General features: G+C 44.5%; 1 protein-coding gene across 1 annotated transcript in view; it reads right to left on the reverse strand.

Annotated features, from left to right (window-relative positions):
- LOC139269144 (podocin-like) overlaps nucleotides 1-17198 on the reverse strand; it is a 95532-nt gene that overhangs the window by 37262 nt on the left and 41072 nt on the right. Inside the window, exon 5 of the mRNA XM_070888245.1 lies at nucleotides 8510-8713. Coding sequence (XP_070744346.1) covers nucleotides 8510-8713 — 204 coding nt within the window. The remainder of the gene's footprint in view (nucleotides 1-8509; nucleotides 8714-17198) is intronic.

Genomic DNA, 17198 nt, shown 5'->3' on the forward strand with positions numbered 1-17198 from the left:
AGCCTTCTAGGCAGTGAGTTCCAGACCCCCACAATCCTCAGCATGAAGAAGCTTCACCTCAAATCCCCTCTGGACCTTCCACCAACCACCTTAAAACTATGCCCCCTCGTAATAGACCCCTCCACCAAGGGAAATAGGACCTTGCTATCCACTATATCCAGGCCCCTCAAAATTTTGTACACCTCAATGAGGTCTCCTCTCAGCCTTCTTTGTTCCAATGAGAACAAACCCAGTCTATCTAATCTGTCCTCATAGCTAAGATTCTCTACTACACGCAGCATTCTAGTAAATCTCCTCTGCACCCTCTCTAGTGTAATCACCTCCTTCCTATAAACCGCGACCAGAACTGTACGCAGTTTTCCAGCTGTGGCCTAACCAGAGTATTATACAATTTAAGTATAACCTCCCGGCTCTTGTATTCTATGCCTCAGCCAATAAAGACAAGTATTCCGTATGCCTTTTTAAAAAAGGAGAGAGAGAGAAAACAGGAAATTGTAGACCGGTTAGCCTGACATCAGTAGTGGGGAAAATGCTGGAATCAATTATTAAAGCAATTGGAAAGCAGTGACAGGATCGGTCCAAGTCAGCATGAATTTATGAAAGGGAAATCATGCTTGACATATCTTCTAGAATTTTTTGAGGATGTAACTAGTAGAGTGGATAAGGGAAAACCAGTGGATGTGGTGTATTTGGACTTTCAAAAGGCTTTTGACAAGGTCCCACACAAGAGATTAGTGTGCAAAATTAAGGCACATTGTGACTAGTGGGGTACCGCAAAGTTCAGTGCTGGAACCCAAGCTATTTACAATATATATTAATGATTTAGATGAAGAAATTGAATGTAATATCTCCAAGTTTGCAGATAACACTAAGCTGGGTGGCAGTGTGAGCTGCGAGGAGGATGCTAAGAGGCTGCAGGGTGACTTGGACAGGTTAGGTGAGTGGGCAAATGCATGGCAGATGCAGTATAATGTGGATAAATGTGAGGTTATCCACTTTGGTGGCAAAAACATGAAGGCAGAATATTATCTGAATGATGACAGATCAGTAAAAGAGGAGGTGCAACGAGATCTAGGTGTCATGGTACATCAGTCATTGAAGGTTGGCATGCAGGTACAGCAGGCAGTAAAGAAAGCAAGTGGCATGTTGGCCTTCATATCGAGGGGATTTGAGTATAGGAGCAGGGATGTCTTACTGCAGTTGTACAGGGCCTTGGTGAGACCACACCTTGAGTATTGTGTGCAGTTTTGGTCTCCTAATCTGAGGAAGGACATTTTTGCTATTAAGGGAGTGCAGTGAAGATTCACCAAACTGATTCCCGGGATGGCTGGACTGACATATGAAGAAAGACTGGATCGACTAGGCTTATATTCACTGGAATTTAGAAGAATGAGGGGATCTCATAGAAGCATATAAAATTCTGAAGGGATTGGACAGGTTAGATGCAGGAAGAATGTTCCTGATGTTGGGGACATCCCGAACCAGGGGACACAGTCTAAGGATAAGGGGTAAGCCATCTAGGACCGAGATGAGGAGAAACTTTTTCACTGAGAAAATTGTGAACCTGTGGAACTCTCTACCACAGAGAATTGTTGAGGCCAGTTCGTTGGATATATTCAAAAGGGAGTTAGATGTGGCCCTTACAGCTAAAGGGATCAGGGCATGGAGAGAAGACAGGAGTGGGGTACTGAAGTTGCAAGATCAGCCATGATCATATTGAATGGTGGTACAGGCTCGAAGGGCTGAATGGCCATCTCTTGCACCTATTTTCTATGTTAACCACGTTATCCACCTGGCTTGCTACTTTCAGGGATCTGTGGACAAGCATCCCAAAAGAGTTCTGTGGACAAACATGCCAAGAACCCTTTGTTCATCTACAATTCTAAGTGGCCTACCGTTTAATGTGTATACCCTTTCCTTATTAGCCCTACCCAAGTACATTACCTCACACTTCTCCAAATTAAATTCCATTTGCCGCTGTTCTGCCCACCTGATCAGTAGATTGATATCCTTCTGCAGTCCATGACTTTCCTGCTCGTTATCAACCACACAGCCAATTTTAGTGTCATCTGCAAACTTCTTAATCATACTCCCTATATTCAAATCTAGATCATTGATGTATACCACAAAAAGCAAGGGACCCAGTACTGAGCCCTGCGGAACCCCACTGGAAACATCCTTCCAGTCATAAAAACATCCATCAACCATTACACTTTGTTTTCTACCTCTAAGCCAATTTTGGATCCGACTTGCCACTTTGCCCTGGATCCCATGGGCTATAACCTTTGTGACCAGTCTACCATGTGGGACCTTATCAAAAGCTTTGCTAAAGTCCATATACACTACATCGTACGCACTACCCTCATCGACTCTCCTGGTTACCTCAAAAAATTCAATCAGGTTAGTCAAACTTGATCTTCTCTTAACAAATCTGTGTTGACTGTCTCTAATTAAGCCTTACCTTTCTAAATGTAGATTTATCCTGTCTTTCAGGATTTTTTCCAGTAATTTTCCCACCACTAAGGTTAGGTTGACAGGCCTGTAATTACTTGATCTATCCCTTTCTCCCTTCTTAAACAAGGGTACCACATTCGCAGTCCTCCAGTCCTCTGGCACCATGCCCAAATATAAAGAGGACTGGAAAATGATGGTCAAGGCCTCTGCTATTTTCTCTTTTACTTCGCTCAACAGTCTGGGATGCATTTCATCCTGGCCTGGGGATTTATCTACTTCCAAAGCTGCTGAACCCCTTAATACCTCCTCTCTCACTATGTTTATTTCATCCAGAATTTCACACCACTCCTCGATAGCAGTATCTGCATTGCCCCTTTTCTTTGTGAAAACAGTTGCAAAGTATTCATTAAGAACCATACCAACATCTATGTTTCTATGTTTCTTCTGCCTCCACACAGAGATTACCCTCATGGTCTCCAATAGGCCCTACCCTTTCTTTAGTTATCCTCTTGCTCTTAATATATTTATAGGACATCTTTGTATCGGTCTTCATAGTAGAAGACACAAAAACATCTCAATAGTGGATAATCAAGGGACTAGAGGGAGGGAGGAATTTAATACAATCACTGTCACTAAAGAAGTAGTACTCAGTAAAATAATGGGACTAAAGGCGGACAAGTCCCCTGGACATGTAGGCTTACATCCTAGGGTCTTAAAAGAAGTGGCTGCGGAGATAGTGGATGCATTGGTTGTGATTTTCTGGATTCTGGGGCGGTCCCAGCGGATTGGAAAACTGCAAATGTAATGCCCCTATTTAAAAAAGGAGGCAGACAAAAAGCAGGAAACTATAGACCAGTTAGCCTAACATAGGTCATTGGGAAAATGCTGGAATCCATTATTAAGGAAGCAGTAGCGGGACATTTGGAAAATCATAATTCAATTAAGCATAGTCAACACGAATTTGCAGGAGTTCTTTCAGTATGAAATGAGCACAATGGATAAGGGGGAACCTTATTTGGTGTATTTGGATTTCCAGAAGACATTCGATAAGGTGCCACATAAAAGGTTACTGCACAAGATAAAGGTTCACGGGGTTGGGGGTAATATATTAGCATGCATAGAGGATTGGCTAACTAACAGAAAACAGAGTCGGGATAAATGTGTCATTTTCAGTTGGCAAACAGTGACTAGTGGGGTGCCGCAAGGTTTGGTGCTGGGGTCTCAACTATATGAATGACTTCGATGAAGGGTCTGAGTGCAATTGTTATATATATGGACTTGTATTTACTCTGTACAGCCAGCAGAGGGCTCATTCCCTAGAGTCCCAAGGAGTTAGAGCCCTGCGTTCACAGATGTAGTACATGCTTGCAGTTAAGCAATGTACGCAGGGAGGCGCCGCTAAGTCTATGGTCTTGGCTCTCCAAACCGTGGTCTAGGGTATACGTCGACTAGACAGGCCAGTTCTTGGGTAAAATGTTCCTTGTGGTTGTAGACGTGTACTCCAAGTGGATTGATTGTGAGATAATGTCGGCCACCACTGAAAGCCTGCGGGCCATGTATGCCATACACAGCTTACCCAATGTCCTAGTGAGCGACAACGGGCCATGTTTTACCAGTGCTGAGTTCAAAGAATTCCTGACCCGTAACGGTATCAAACATGTCACATCTGCCCCGTTTAAACCAGCGTCCAATGGTCAGGCAGAGAGAGCAGTGCAAACCATCAAACAAGGCTTGAAGAGGGTAACTGAAGGCTCACTGCAGACTCGCCTATCCAGAGTCCTGCTTAGCTACCGCACGAGACCACACTCACTCACTGGGATCCCACCTGCTGAACTGCTCATGAAAAGAGCACTTAAGACAAGGCTCTCGTTAGTTCACCCTGATCTACATGAACAGGTAGAGAGCAGGCGGCTTCAACAAAGTGCATACCATGATAGCACAAATGTGTCACGCGGGATTGAAGTCAATGATCCTGTATTTGTATTAAATTATGGACAAGGTCCCAAGTGGCTTCCCGGCACTGTCGTGGCCAAAGAGGGGAGCAGGGTGTTTCGGGTCAAACTTTCAAATGGACTCATTCACCGGAAACACTTGGACCAAATCAAACTCAGATTCATGGACTACCCTGAGCAACTCACCTTGGACCCTACCTTTTTTAATCCCCCAACATACACACCAGTGGCAACCAGCACCACGGTTGACCACGAAGCAGAACCCATCATCCACAGCAGCCCTGCAGGGCCCAACACACCAGGCAGCCCAGCAAGGCCAGCTGTACAGCAGCCCAGCGAGAGCCCAACAAATGATTCAACACTACCAGCTTTCACACCGAGACGATCAACCAGGGCAAGAAGGGCCCCAGATTGACTCACATTGTAAATAGTTACACTATTGACTTTGCGGGGAAATGTTGTTATATATGTGGACTTGTATTTACTGTGTACAGCCACAAGAGGGCTCATTCCCCGGAGTCCCAGTGTTCAGTCTGACTCTTTCTCCATACACAACAGTAATGTTGCCAAGTTTGCTGATGATACAAAAATGGGTGGGAAAGCAAATGGTGAGGAAGACACAAAACATCTGCAAAGGGATATAGACAGGCTAAGTGAGTGGGCAAAAATTTGGCAGATGGAGTATAATGTGGGATAATGTGAGGTTATCCACTTTGGCAGAAAAAATAGAAAAATAAATCATTTAAATGGAGAAAAATTGCTAAGTGCTGCAGTACAGAAAGACCTGGGGGTCCTTGTGCATGAAACACAAAAGATGAGTATGCAGGTACAGCAAGTAATCAGGAAGGCAAATGGAATGTTGGCCTTTATTGCAAGGGGGGATGGAGTATAAAAGCAGAGAAGTCCTGCTACAACTGTACAGGGTATTGGTGAGGCCACACCTGGAATACTGTGTACAGTTTTGGTCTCTGTATTTAAGGAATGATATACTTGCTTTGGAGGCAGTTCAGAGAAGGTTCACTAGGTTGATTTCGGTGATGAGAGGGTTAACTTATGAAGATAGGTTGAGTAGGTTGGGCCTCTACTCATTGGAATTCAGAAGAATGAGAGGTGATCTTATCGAAACATATAAGATAATGAGGGGTTCGACAAACTGGATGCAGAGAAGATATTTCCACTCATAGGGGAAACTAAAACTAGGGGACATAGTCTCAGACTAAGGAGCCGCCCATTTAAAACTGAGATGAGGAGGAATGTCTTCTCTCAGACGGTTGTAAATCTATGGAATTCTCTGTCCTAGAGAGCTTAAGAGACTGTGACATTGAATATATTTAAGGCGGAGATAGACAGATTTTTGAGCAATAAGGGAATAATGGGTTATCGGGAGCGTTCAGGGAAGTGGATTTGAGTCCATGATCAGATCAGCCATGATCTTATTAAATGGTGGAGCAGGCTCGAGTGGCCAAATGGCCTTCTCCTGCTCCTATTTCTTATGTTCTTATGTTCTTTGGGTTTCCTTAATTTTACTTAGCAAGAATTTTTCATGCTCTCTCTTAGCATTCCTAATATCCTTATTAATTTTGCCTGTGAACTTTCTATGTTCCTCCAAAGATTCTACAGTATTTAACCGTCGGCATATGACATCGGCTTCTCTTTTTTCTTTATCCTCCCCATGTAAGTCCCAAGACATCCTGGGGGCTCTAGAATTGTTATTCCCACCCTTTTACTTTAAGGGCACATGTTTGGCCTGAGCCTCTGGATCTCCTCCTTGAATGCCTCTCACTGTTCCGACAATGATTTACCAACAAATAGCTGTGTCCACTGTAGCCAAATCACTTCTCAACTTAGCAAAGTTAGCTTTTCCTCAATTTGGGACTTTTATTCCTGGCCTATCCCTGTCCTTATCCATAACTACCTTGAATCTGACAGAATTATGGTCACTGACATCCAAGTGCTCTTCCACTAATACCCCTTCCACCTGCATAACTTCATTCCCCAAAACTAAATCCAAAACCATCCCCTCTCATGTTGGGCTTGTTACATACTGACTAAAAGAGTTCTCTTGAATGCGTTTTAAGAATTCCGCACCCTCGATACCCTTCACACTATATTTGTCCCATCAATATTAGCATAGTTAAAATCCCCTACTGTTACTGCCCTATAGTTTTGGACTTCACAGAAATTTGCCTACATATTTGCTGCTCTATCTCCCTCCCACTGTTTTGGGGTCTATAATACACACCCAGCAGTGTGATCGCCCCTTTTTTTATTTTTCAGTTTGACCCATATGGCCTCATTTGATAATTGCTCTAACATATCATCCCTCCTCACCACTGTAATAGTTTCGTTAATCAATACCGTGATCCCTGCCCCCTTTTTACCCCCTCTCTGTTTTGCCTAAAAATCGTGTAACCAGGAATATTGAGCTGTCAAACCTGCCCTTCTTTCAGCCATGTCTCTGTAATGGCTATAATGTCATACTCCCAAGTGTCTACCTGTGATCTTAGCTCATCCATCTTATTTGCTATACTCCTTGCATTACAGTATATACCATTTAGCATAGGAAGACATTGATTACCACTTACTAACCCTTGTTTCCTTTATCTTACAAATTCACTTTCTACATTCTTGCTATCCAATTTCAGCTTTACTTCCTTCCCTATTGAATTTGTTCTCAGGTTTCCATTCACCTGCCAAGCTCGTTTAAACTCTCCCCAACAGCACTAGCAAAACTCCCTGCGAGGATATTGGACCCAGCGCGATTGAGATGCAAGCCATCCGGTTTGTACAGTTCCCATCTCCCCCAGAAGCGGTCCCAATGCCTCAGGAATTTAAAGCCCTCCCTCCTACACCAACTCTCCAGCCACATGTTCATCATCTCTATCCTTCCATTTTTGTACTCATTAGCACATGGCACTGGTAGTAACCCAGAGATTACTACCTTGGAGGTCCTACCCTTTAATTTTCCTCCAAGCTCCCTAAATTCTGCCTGCAGGACCTCATCCCTCCTTCTACCCATGTCATTGGTCCAGATATGAATGTAGTCCCTCCTCCTTCTGTACAGAGCATCTCTGACCATGGGGATAGAGCAGTGGATGGCAAACTGGGAGATGTTGGCAATGACTCCTGTTGATCCCTAGAAAGATCCATTAGTGTAGAAATTAAGCGCGATTGTGACATTGAACGCCACAGAGTGCTGTCCTCACCCTAGTCTGAGGCTTGAGGTCTGGTTTCAGAAGATAGCAGAACTCTGCGATAACGTCCTTGCTCAAATGCTGCCTTCGCACACACTGCTCCTCAGTGAAATTGATGTAGGGGAATTGCTGCCTGAATACCCAGGGAGAGTAAAGCCTCCTGTTGCCAGTCCTGAGGCGCATTCCTCTGACCACATTTTGCTGTGCTTCTCCCTGTCCTGCTACCTGTCCTTCTTTCTGACCTGCTGCCTGTCTTTGTCTGTGCCTTGCTCCATGGGCCTCTCCCTATGCTGCTCCATGTCTTTGTGCCTTTCTCTCTCCCTCTCTCTATGCCTTTCTCCCTGTAATTGTCGCTGCCTTTGTTTTTGCCTAAGCATCCTCTGATGGTGACGTCAGAGCAGGAGGTCGAATGCCAGCACAGTCCACAAGAAGAGAAATGTTGTAACTTCAAATCTGCCATGAGTTATACAGGGGAATAGTTAGGAGGCAGAAAACTCCTTGAAGTAAAAATCGTTGCTATCGGTCCGCCAGCCACTCTGCCTATCTGTTGGAAAGCAGAAAAATGTAATGGCCGACAGAATATTTTTTCAACATGGCGCCTTTAAATAGCGCTGCTCCAGGTTGGCTCCTGACTGCAACTTTCGCCCCGTTAGCAGTCATCAGTGCTGTGGACAGAATGAAAGCTGAATTGAAGGCATTCAAACAAAATATTTTAGGAAAGGTGAAAATCCAGATGGGTAGTAACAAAATATTCGAGAGAGGAAAGGGAGGTTAGATATGGGGCAGTAGCTGGAAAAGGTCAAGGTGTGGTTTTTGAGGAAGGGTGAAAATGGCAGTTTTGAAGGAGAGTGGAGCATAAGTTGAGCTAATTCCTACACCTGGAAATGCAGCACCTTCAATTTTATATACCTTGATTTCATCACCAATGCTTTTTCTTTCCAGGAGAATTTCAACGAATTTCCGATGTGCTAAGCTTCGTTTTATAATAGTCTGCACCAGCATTGATACTGAGACAGAACAGTTGGTGACACTTGTTAATGAGAGGGAGGCATTCTCCACCCGATAATAGAAGATTGCATTCACCTCAGCGGTCACCATGTCCTTGGATATAACCTGTAAAATAAATGCCAGCATCTTGAGTGTTACAAATTCTGCGATTGCATCAACTAAACACTAACTGGAATCAAACAAGTCCTTCTCAATACCAACAACTCAACATTTAGAAACTGCTCTAAAAGGATCAGCAAGTTTATTCATAGTAGCTGATCAATATAGACCAGGAAAGTCCAGGTTTGATCCCCAGTTTGATTCCAGAAGGTTCCAGTTTGATCCCTAGTCAACATCTTAGTTGGAGGCATTCTCATTGGATTGGTTGGGGTGGGTGGGCACGGGAAATTAGGGTTCCCACTCCTTGATGATATCCACTGGCCCCTGCTGGACATATCCATGTATGTATATCCGGGATTGAATATGGTCATGATGGTTCATTTCACGCAGGTCGGGGCAGATCGTGGACTCCGGGGGACTGTGCAAGAAAAAGGTGTAGGATGGTGTTGAGTGTTTTTGAGGAAGGCCATTTTTGTAGCTCCCTCTGTTGGAAATAAAGCAGAGCTGGAATTGAAGCTGACCGTGAAATTAATGAGCAACTGTTTAGTTTGCAAATGGATGTATTTGAAATTCTGATTTTAATTGTTAAAGCCAGGGGAGACCAGCGGCAGATCGGGGCCATAAAAGGAGCGGTGAGCAGCGTCGGGAGCACCGTGGAGGCCTACTACTTCAGGGAGCAGCGCGAGTTGGTGCAGGAGGGTGACGGCAGCGAAGAGTGACGTCATCAAGATCCAGGTCAGTGATTGGAGCGTGGGCAGATACAGCAGGAGCGGCGAGATTAGGGCGAAGGAGCGGCGAGAGACTGTAGAGGGACGTGATTGGGGCCCAGGAGAGGCATGGGCCCAGGGGCAGCACAGGCCAGCCCACACTGCGATGTGTGTGTGCACCAAGTCCGTGCAGCAAAGCAGGTCTCCAGTTGTTTTGGATAACCCTTGCCACTGGACCAAGACCTAAATCTGTCAAGCCCGTTGGTGGCTGGTGTGCAATGACCACCACACGTTAAAAAAATCCACGCACAAGCATCTTCCACCCTTCAGGATGTAGTTCAGGACCTGGAATATTCGGTCCTTCATTGAAACACCTGTGAACTCATCCTTTTTTGGCATGGAAGCAAGTCATCCTCGTTTCGAGGGACTGCCTATGATGATGATAATGATGGTCCATGCAGTTGAATAGCCTGCTGACCGCTCTTGAGATGCTAACTGATTGACCTGCTGTGCATTTCCAACATTTTCTGTTTTTATTGTAGATTTACAGTTTTTCTTTTTATCTCAACATAAAAGCAGGCCCATTCTTGAGGTCTCTCTTATTTCTGGTGAAATAATGATCTACCAAATTACACATTTTCAAAAAAAAATTGATTTATGAAGGGAAATTTTCATCAAGGATATTTCCTGGAACAACCAGCAATAAGCTGTTCTGAAATGTCTGCTGTGCAGCTAACTCTTGTTGTATCACAGGGGTGGCCAACCCACGTCTCGGACTGCACACTGCTCTTCTGTTCCTGAGATCTAGCTCTTTCTGCAGTGCAGTTCTCCCTGTGTTGTTGGCTGAAGTGACGCTGATGTCGATTGGGCTCACAGCAACTGTGCATTGCATTATGGAGTGATAGCAAGAAGTGCAAAGAAGCATCACTGAAAGGGGAGCAACAGGGAATGGGAAACCGAGTTTGTTGAGATGGGAAATTGGCAATGGTGAATCAAGTGTGCACAATTCAGAAAACAATTGTGCGCCAAGTATTATGGTGGTGGGAGTATAGAACTCAATCTAGAGAACATTTAAAAAAAGAGAGTTCACCTGACAGCATGTGCAAAATTACCGTACACGTGCCAAGGTGTCTATGTCATGATCCCCCCTAATCTGCTGCCATTCAGAATATTATCTGAATGGCAGCAGATTAGGAAAAAGGGAAGTACAACGAGACCTGGGTGTCATGGTTCATCAGTCATTGAAGGTTGGCATGCAGGTACAACAGGCGGTGAAGAAGGCAAACAGTATGTTGGCCTTCATAGCTAGGGGATTTGAGTATAGCAGGGAGGTCTTACTGCAGTTGTATAGGGCCTTAGTGAGGCCTCGCCTGGAATATTGTGTTCAGTTTTGGTCTCCTAATCTGAGGAAGGACGTTCTATCAGATATTGGTAAGTGAAAGTGTATTCTGAATTGTAGAAGACACGAGATCTTTTTACAGTATTGATCAATGACACTTGGTAAACATCCTGGAGAAATGTATATTGTACTTCTTGGGGAGCTAAGGGTTAACAGTTGCACTTCTTTGTAATTTAAAGCAACAGGTTTTCTTGGCTTTCCAAGATATAAACAGGATGACATTGAAGTGTCGTAAAAGGAATGCATTGTCAGGCTTTCCGATATAAACAGGATGATTTTGAAGTGTCGTGAGGAAAAGGCCTTGCTTGTTTTCTGAAAAGTAAAGTGCTTGTGTAAGGAAATAAGTGCTAGTAATGATATCACCCACAAATGGTTAATGTTTGGTTTTAGGGTAATAAACATGGGAAGTAGATATCCATTAGATACAGGTAGCAATTGGTCAAAGATGCTAGAAAATGTTATGGCAGGGAGTCTTGTTTAAGGGAAGTGGTTCTGAGGTAAACAGTTGCAACTTGTTTACATAGATATTCTGTTTCCAAAGGATTTGGGAAAGAGATGTTATTTTGATATTTTTCCTTTGATGTAGTCAAAATATGGTGTATAAAGGATCATGGTTTTCAGCAGTATCTTAGAGTGTATCCCTAATCTTGCATATTTCTCCATTTTCACTCTGATCTCCCCTCTTGACCTCTCCATGCTCATCTTGTCCATGAGACCCACTTCCTGCTCCCTTGACCCCATTCCCAGTAAAACGGCTGACCACCTAACTTCCTTTTCTGGCTCCCATGTTAGCTGACATTGTTAAGGGTTCTCTCTCCGCAGGTACTGTACCTCCTTCAAATCTGCTGCTCTTAGCCCTCTCCTCAAAAAAAACAAGCCTTGACCCCATTGTGCTTGCAAGCTACCGCCCCATCTCCGACCTCCCTTTCCTCTCCAAAGTCCTTCAATGTGTTGTCGCATTGCGGCACTGGAGCTGCGGGTGGATTTACACTGGAGCATCTACGATGCTGACAATGACGTGAATAGCACATTTAGTGAGTTGGTCTTACTGCAGATAAAGGATAGGTGATCAACAGGAAGAGCAGTGGAAGGAAGGTAGTGCAGGGGTCCCCTGCAGTCATCCCCGTGCAAAACAGATACACTGCTTTGGGTACTGTTGAGGGGGAGGACTCATCACGGGAGGGCAGCAGCAGCCAAGTCCATGGCACCATGGGTGGCTCTGCTGCACTGGAGGGCAGGAAAAAGAGTGGGAGAGCTATAGTGAAAGGGGATTCAATTGTAAGGGGAATAGATAGATGTTTCTGCGGCCGCAACCAAGACTCCAGGATGGTATGTTGCCTCCCTGGTGCAAGGGTCAAGGATGTCTCGGAGCGAGTGCAGGACATTTTGAAGGAGGAGGGTAAACAGCCAGTTGTCGTGGTCCATATAAGTACCAACAATGTAGGTAAAAAATGGGATGAGGTCCTACAAGACGAATTTAGGGAGCTAGGAGCTAAATTAAAAAGTAGGACCTCAAAAATAGTAATCTCAGGATTGCTATCAGTGACACGTGCTAGTCAGAGCAGGAATCACAGGATAGCTCAGATGAATACGTGGCTTGAGGAGTGGTGCAAAAGGGTGGGATTCAAATTCCTGGGACGTTGGAACCGGTTCTGGGGGAGGTGGGACCAGTACAAACTGGACGGTCTGCACCTGGGCAGGACCGGAACCAATATCCTAGGGGGAGTGTTTGTTAGTGCTGTTGGGGAGGGTTTAAACTAATATGACAGGGGGATGGGAACCTATGCAGGGAGACAGAGGGAAGTAGAATGGGGGTAGAAGCAAAAGATAGAAAGAAGAAAAGTAAAAGTGGAGGGCAGAGAAACCCAAGGCAAAAAGCAAAAAGGGCCACATTGCAGTAAAATCCTAAAGGGGCAAAGCGTGTTAAAAAGACAAGCCTGAAGGCTCTGTGCCTCAATGCGAGGAGTATTCTCAAGCAGGTGGACGAATTAACTGCACAGATAGCAGTTAATGGATATGATGTAATTGGCATCACGGAGACATGGCTCCAGGGTGACTAAGGCTGGGAACTCAACATCCAGGGGTATTCAACATTTAGGAAGGATAGACAGAAAGGAAAAGGAGGTTGGGTGGCATTGCTGGTTATAGAGGAAATTAATGCAATAGTCAGGAAGGACATTAGCTTGGATGATGTGGAATCGGTATGGGTGGAGCTACAGAATACCAAAGGGTGGAAAACGCTAGTGGGAGTTGTGTACAGACCACCAAACAGTAGTAATAAGGATGGGGACAGCATCAAACAAGAAATTAGGGATGCGTGCAATAAAAGGTACAACAGTTATCATGGGCAACTATAATCTACATATTGACTGGGCTAACCAAACTGGTAGCAATGCAGTGGAGGAGGATTTCCTGGAGTGTATTAGGGTGGTTTTCTAGACCAATATGTCGAGGAACCAACTAGAGGGCTAGCCATCCTAGACTGGATGATGTGCAATGAGAAAGGACTAATTAACAATCTTGTTGTGCGAGGTCCCTTGGGGAAGAGTGACCATAATATGGTAGAATTCTTTAGTAAGATGGAGAGTGACACAGGTAATTCAAAGACTAGGGTCCTGAACTTGGGGAAAGGTAACTTCAATAGTATGAGACCTCAATTGGCTAGAATAGACTGGTGAGTGATACTTAAAGGGTTGAAGGTGGATAGGCAATGGCAAACATTTAAAGATCACATGGATGAACTTCAACAATTGTACATCCCTATCTGGAGTAAAAATAAAACGGGGAATGTGGCTCAACTGTGGCGAACAAGGAACATTAAGGATAGTGTTAAATCCAAGGAAGAGGCATATTAATTGGCCAGATAAAACAGCAAACCTTAGGACTGGGAGAATTTTGTAATACAACAGAGGAGGACAAAGAGTTTAATTAGGAGGGGGAAAATAGATTATGAGAGGAAGCTTGCATGGAACATAAAAACTGACTGCAAAAGCTTCTATAGATATGTGAAGAGAAAAAGATTAGTGAAAACAAACGTAGGTCCCTTGCAGTCAGATTCAGGTGAATTTATAAATGGAGAACAAAGAAATGGCGGACCAGTTAAACAAATACTTTGGTTCTGTTTTCACGAAGGAAGACACAACCTTCCGGAAATACTAGGGGATCGAGGGTCTAGTGAGAAGGAGGAACCGAAGGATATCCTTATAAAGTGGAAAATTGTATAAGGGAAATTGATGGGATTGAAGGACGATAAATCCCCAGGGCCCGATAGTCTGCATCCCAGAGTACTTAAGGAAGTGGCCATAGAAATAATGGATGCATTGGTGATTATTTTCCAACAGTCTATCGACTCTGGATCAATTCCTATGGACTGGAGGGTAGCTAATGTAACACCACTGTTTAAAAAATGATGGAGAGAGAAAATATGTAATTATAGACCGGTTAGCCTGACATCAGCAGTGGGAAACTGTTGGAATCAGTTATTAAAGATGAAATAGCAGCTAATTTGGAAAGCAGTGACCGGATCGGTCCAAGTCAGCATGGATTTCTGAAAGGGAAATCATGCTTGACAAATCTTCTGGAATTTTGAGGATGTAACTAGTAGAGTGGACAAGGGAGAACCAGTGGATGTGGTGTATTTCGACTTTCAAAAGGCTTTTGACAAGGTTCCACACAAGAGATTGGTGTGCAAAATCAAAGCACATTGTATTGGGGGTAATGTACTGACGTGGATAGAGAACTGGTTAGCAGACAAGAAGCAGAGTGTTGGGATAAATGGGTCCTTTTCAGAATGGCAGGCAGTGACTAGTGGAGTGCCGCAGGGCTCAGTGCTAGGACCCCAGCTCTTTACAATATACATTAATGATTTAGATGAAGGAATTGAGTTTAAAGCTCCAAGTTTGCAGATGACACTAAACTGGGTGGCGGTGTGAGCTGTGAGGAGGACTCTAAAAGGCTGCAGGATGAATTGGACAGGTTAGGTGAGTGGGCAAATGCATGGCAGATGCAGTATAATGTGGATAAATGTGAGGTTATCCACTTTGGGGGCAAAAACACGAAGGCAGAATATTATCTGAATGGCGGTAGATTAGGAAAAGGGGAGGTGCAACGAGATCTCTGTGTCATGGTTCATCAGTCATTGAAAGTGGGCATGCAGGTACAGCAGGCAGTGATGAAGGCAAATGGTATGTTGGCCTTCATAGCTACGGGATTTGAGTATAGGAGCAGGGAGGTCTTACTGCAGTTGTACAGAGCCTTGGTGAGGCCTCACCTGGAATATTGTGTTCAGTTTTGGTCTCCTAATCTGAGGAAGGACGTTCTTGCCATTGAGGGAGTGCAGCGAAGGTTCACCAGACTGATTCCCGGGATGGCGGGACTGACATATATGAGGAGAGACTGGATCAACTGGGCCTTTATGCACTAGAGTTTAGAAGGATGAGAGGGGATCTCATAGAAACTTATAAGATTCTGACGGGACTGGACAGGTTAGATGCGGGAAGAATGTTCCCGATGATGGGGAAGTCCAGAACCAGGGGACACAGTCTTAGGATAAGGGGTAGGCCATTTAGGACTGAGATGAGGAGAAACTTCTTCACTCAGAGTTGTTAACCTGTGGAATTCCCAACCGCAGAGAGTTGTTGATGCCAGTTCATTGGATATATTCAAGAGGGAGTTAGATATGGCCCTTACGGCTAAGGGGATCAAGGGGTATGGAGAGAAAGCAGGAAAGGGGTACTGAGGGAATGATCAGCCATGATCTTACTGAATGTTTCTATGTTTCTAAATCTGTGCCCATCTTTCCCGAAACTCCATATTTGAATCCCTTCAATCCGGTTTCCACCCCTGCCACAGTACTGAAACGGCTATAAAAGTTACAAATGGCATCTTTTGTGACCGTGACAAATGTATACTATCCCTCCTCGTCCTTCTCGACCTGTCTGCAGCCTTTGACACGGTTGAGCACTCCATCCTCCTCCAACTCTCTCCACTGTCGTCTAGCGAGGTGGGACTGCCTCGCCTGGTTCCATTCTTATTTATCTAATCATAGCCAGATAATTGCCTGCAATGGCTTCTCTTCCCAATCCTGCATTATTACCTCTGGTGCCCCTCAAAGATCTATCCTTGACCCCCTCCTATTTCTCATCTATATGCTGCCCCTTGGCAACATCATCCGAAAACACGGCATCAATTTCCACATGTAAGTAGACGACCTCACCACTACTTCTCTCGACCCCTCCATGGCCTCTAAGTTGTCAGAGAGCTTGTCTGACATCCAGTACTGGATGAGTAGAATTTTTCTCCAATTAAATATTGGGAAGACCAAAGCTATTTTCTTTGGTCCCCGCCACAAACTGCATTCCCGAGCCACCGACTCCATCCCTCTCTCTAGCATCTGTCTGAGACTGAACCAGACTTTTCGCAACCTAGGTGTCATAGATGACCCTGAAATGAGCTGCCAACCCCATATTGCGGCATAACTAAAACCGCCTATTTCCACCTCCGTACCATTGCTCGTCTCAGCCCCTGCTTCAGCTCATCTGCTGCTGAAATCCTCATCCGTGCCTTTGTTACCTCTAGACTTGACTGCTCCAACACACTCTTGGCTGGCCTCCCACATTCTACCCGATGTAAACTTAAGGTCATCCAAAACTTGGTGCGAGTTACGACACGGGCTGCCAAGTCCCATTAACCATCACCCTGTGCTCGCTGACCTACATTGGCTTCCGGTTAAGCAACACCTCAATTTCAAAATTTGAATCCTTGTTTTCAAATCTCTCCATGGCCTCGCCCCTTCCTATCTCTCTGGTCTCCTTCGGCCTCACAATCCCCCGAGATATCGGTGCTCCTTGAATTCTTTCCTCTTGAGCATCCCTGATTATAATCGTGCCTTCATCTGGCTAGACCCTAAGGTCTGGAACTCCCTCCCTAAACCTCACCGCCTCTCTACCTCTCTTTCCTCCTTTAAGATTCCTTAAAACCTACCTCTTTGACCAAGCTTTTGGTCATCTGCAGTAATTTCTTCTTATGTGGCTTGGTTTCAAATTTTTGTCTTATAACACTCCTGTGAAGTGCCTTGGGATGTTTTACTACTTTAAATGCGTTATATAAATACCTAATATTGGAAGGAAGGTGTATGACAAAATATGCAAACAAATTAGGGGGATTTTAAATGACCCTAATATTAATTCGATAGAAGAGGTAGTAGGGTAAAGGGGATAAGGGAATGCAGTTCCTACAATGTATACAGGACTCTGTTCTAACCCAATATGTAAAAAGCCCAATAAGTGAGGATTCACTATTAGACCTAGTAATGGGGAATAAACCAGAGCAGATAAAAGAAATAAAAGTAGGGGAACATCTAGGCAATAGTAACCATAATATAATA

The sequence above is a fragment of the Pristiophorus japonicus genome, chromosome 8, assembly GCF_044704955.1.
Source record: "Pristiophorus japonicus isolate sPriJap1 chromosome 8, sPriJap1.hap1, whole genome shotgun sequence".
Taxonomy (NCBI): Eukaryota; Metazoa; Chordata; class Chondrichthyes; family Pristiophoridae; genus Pristiophorus; species Pristiophorus japonicus.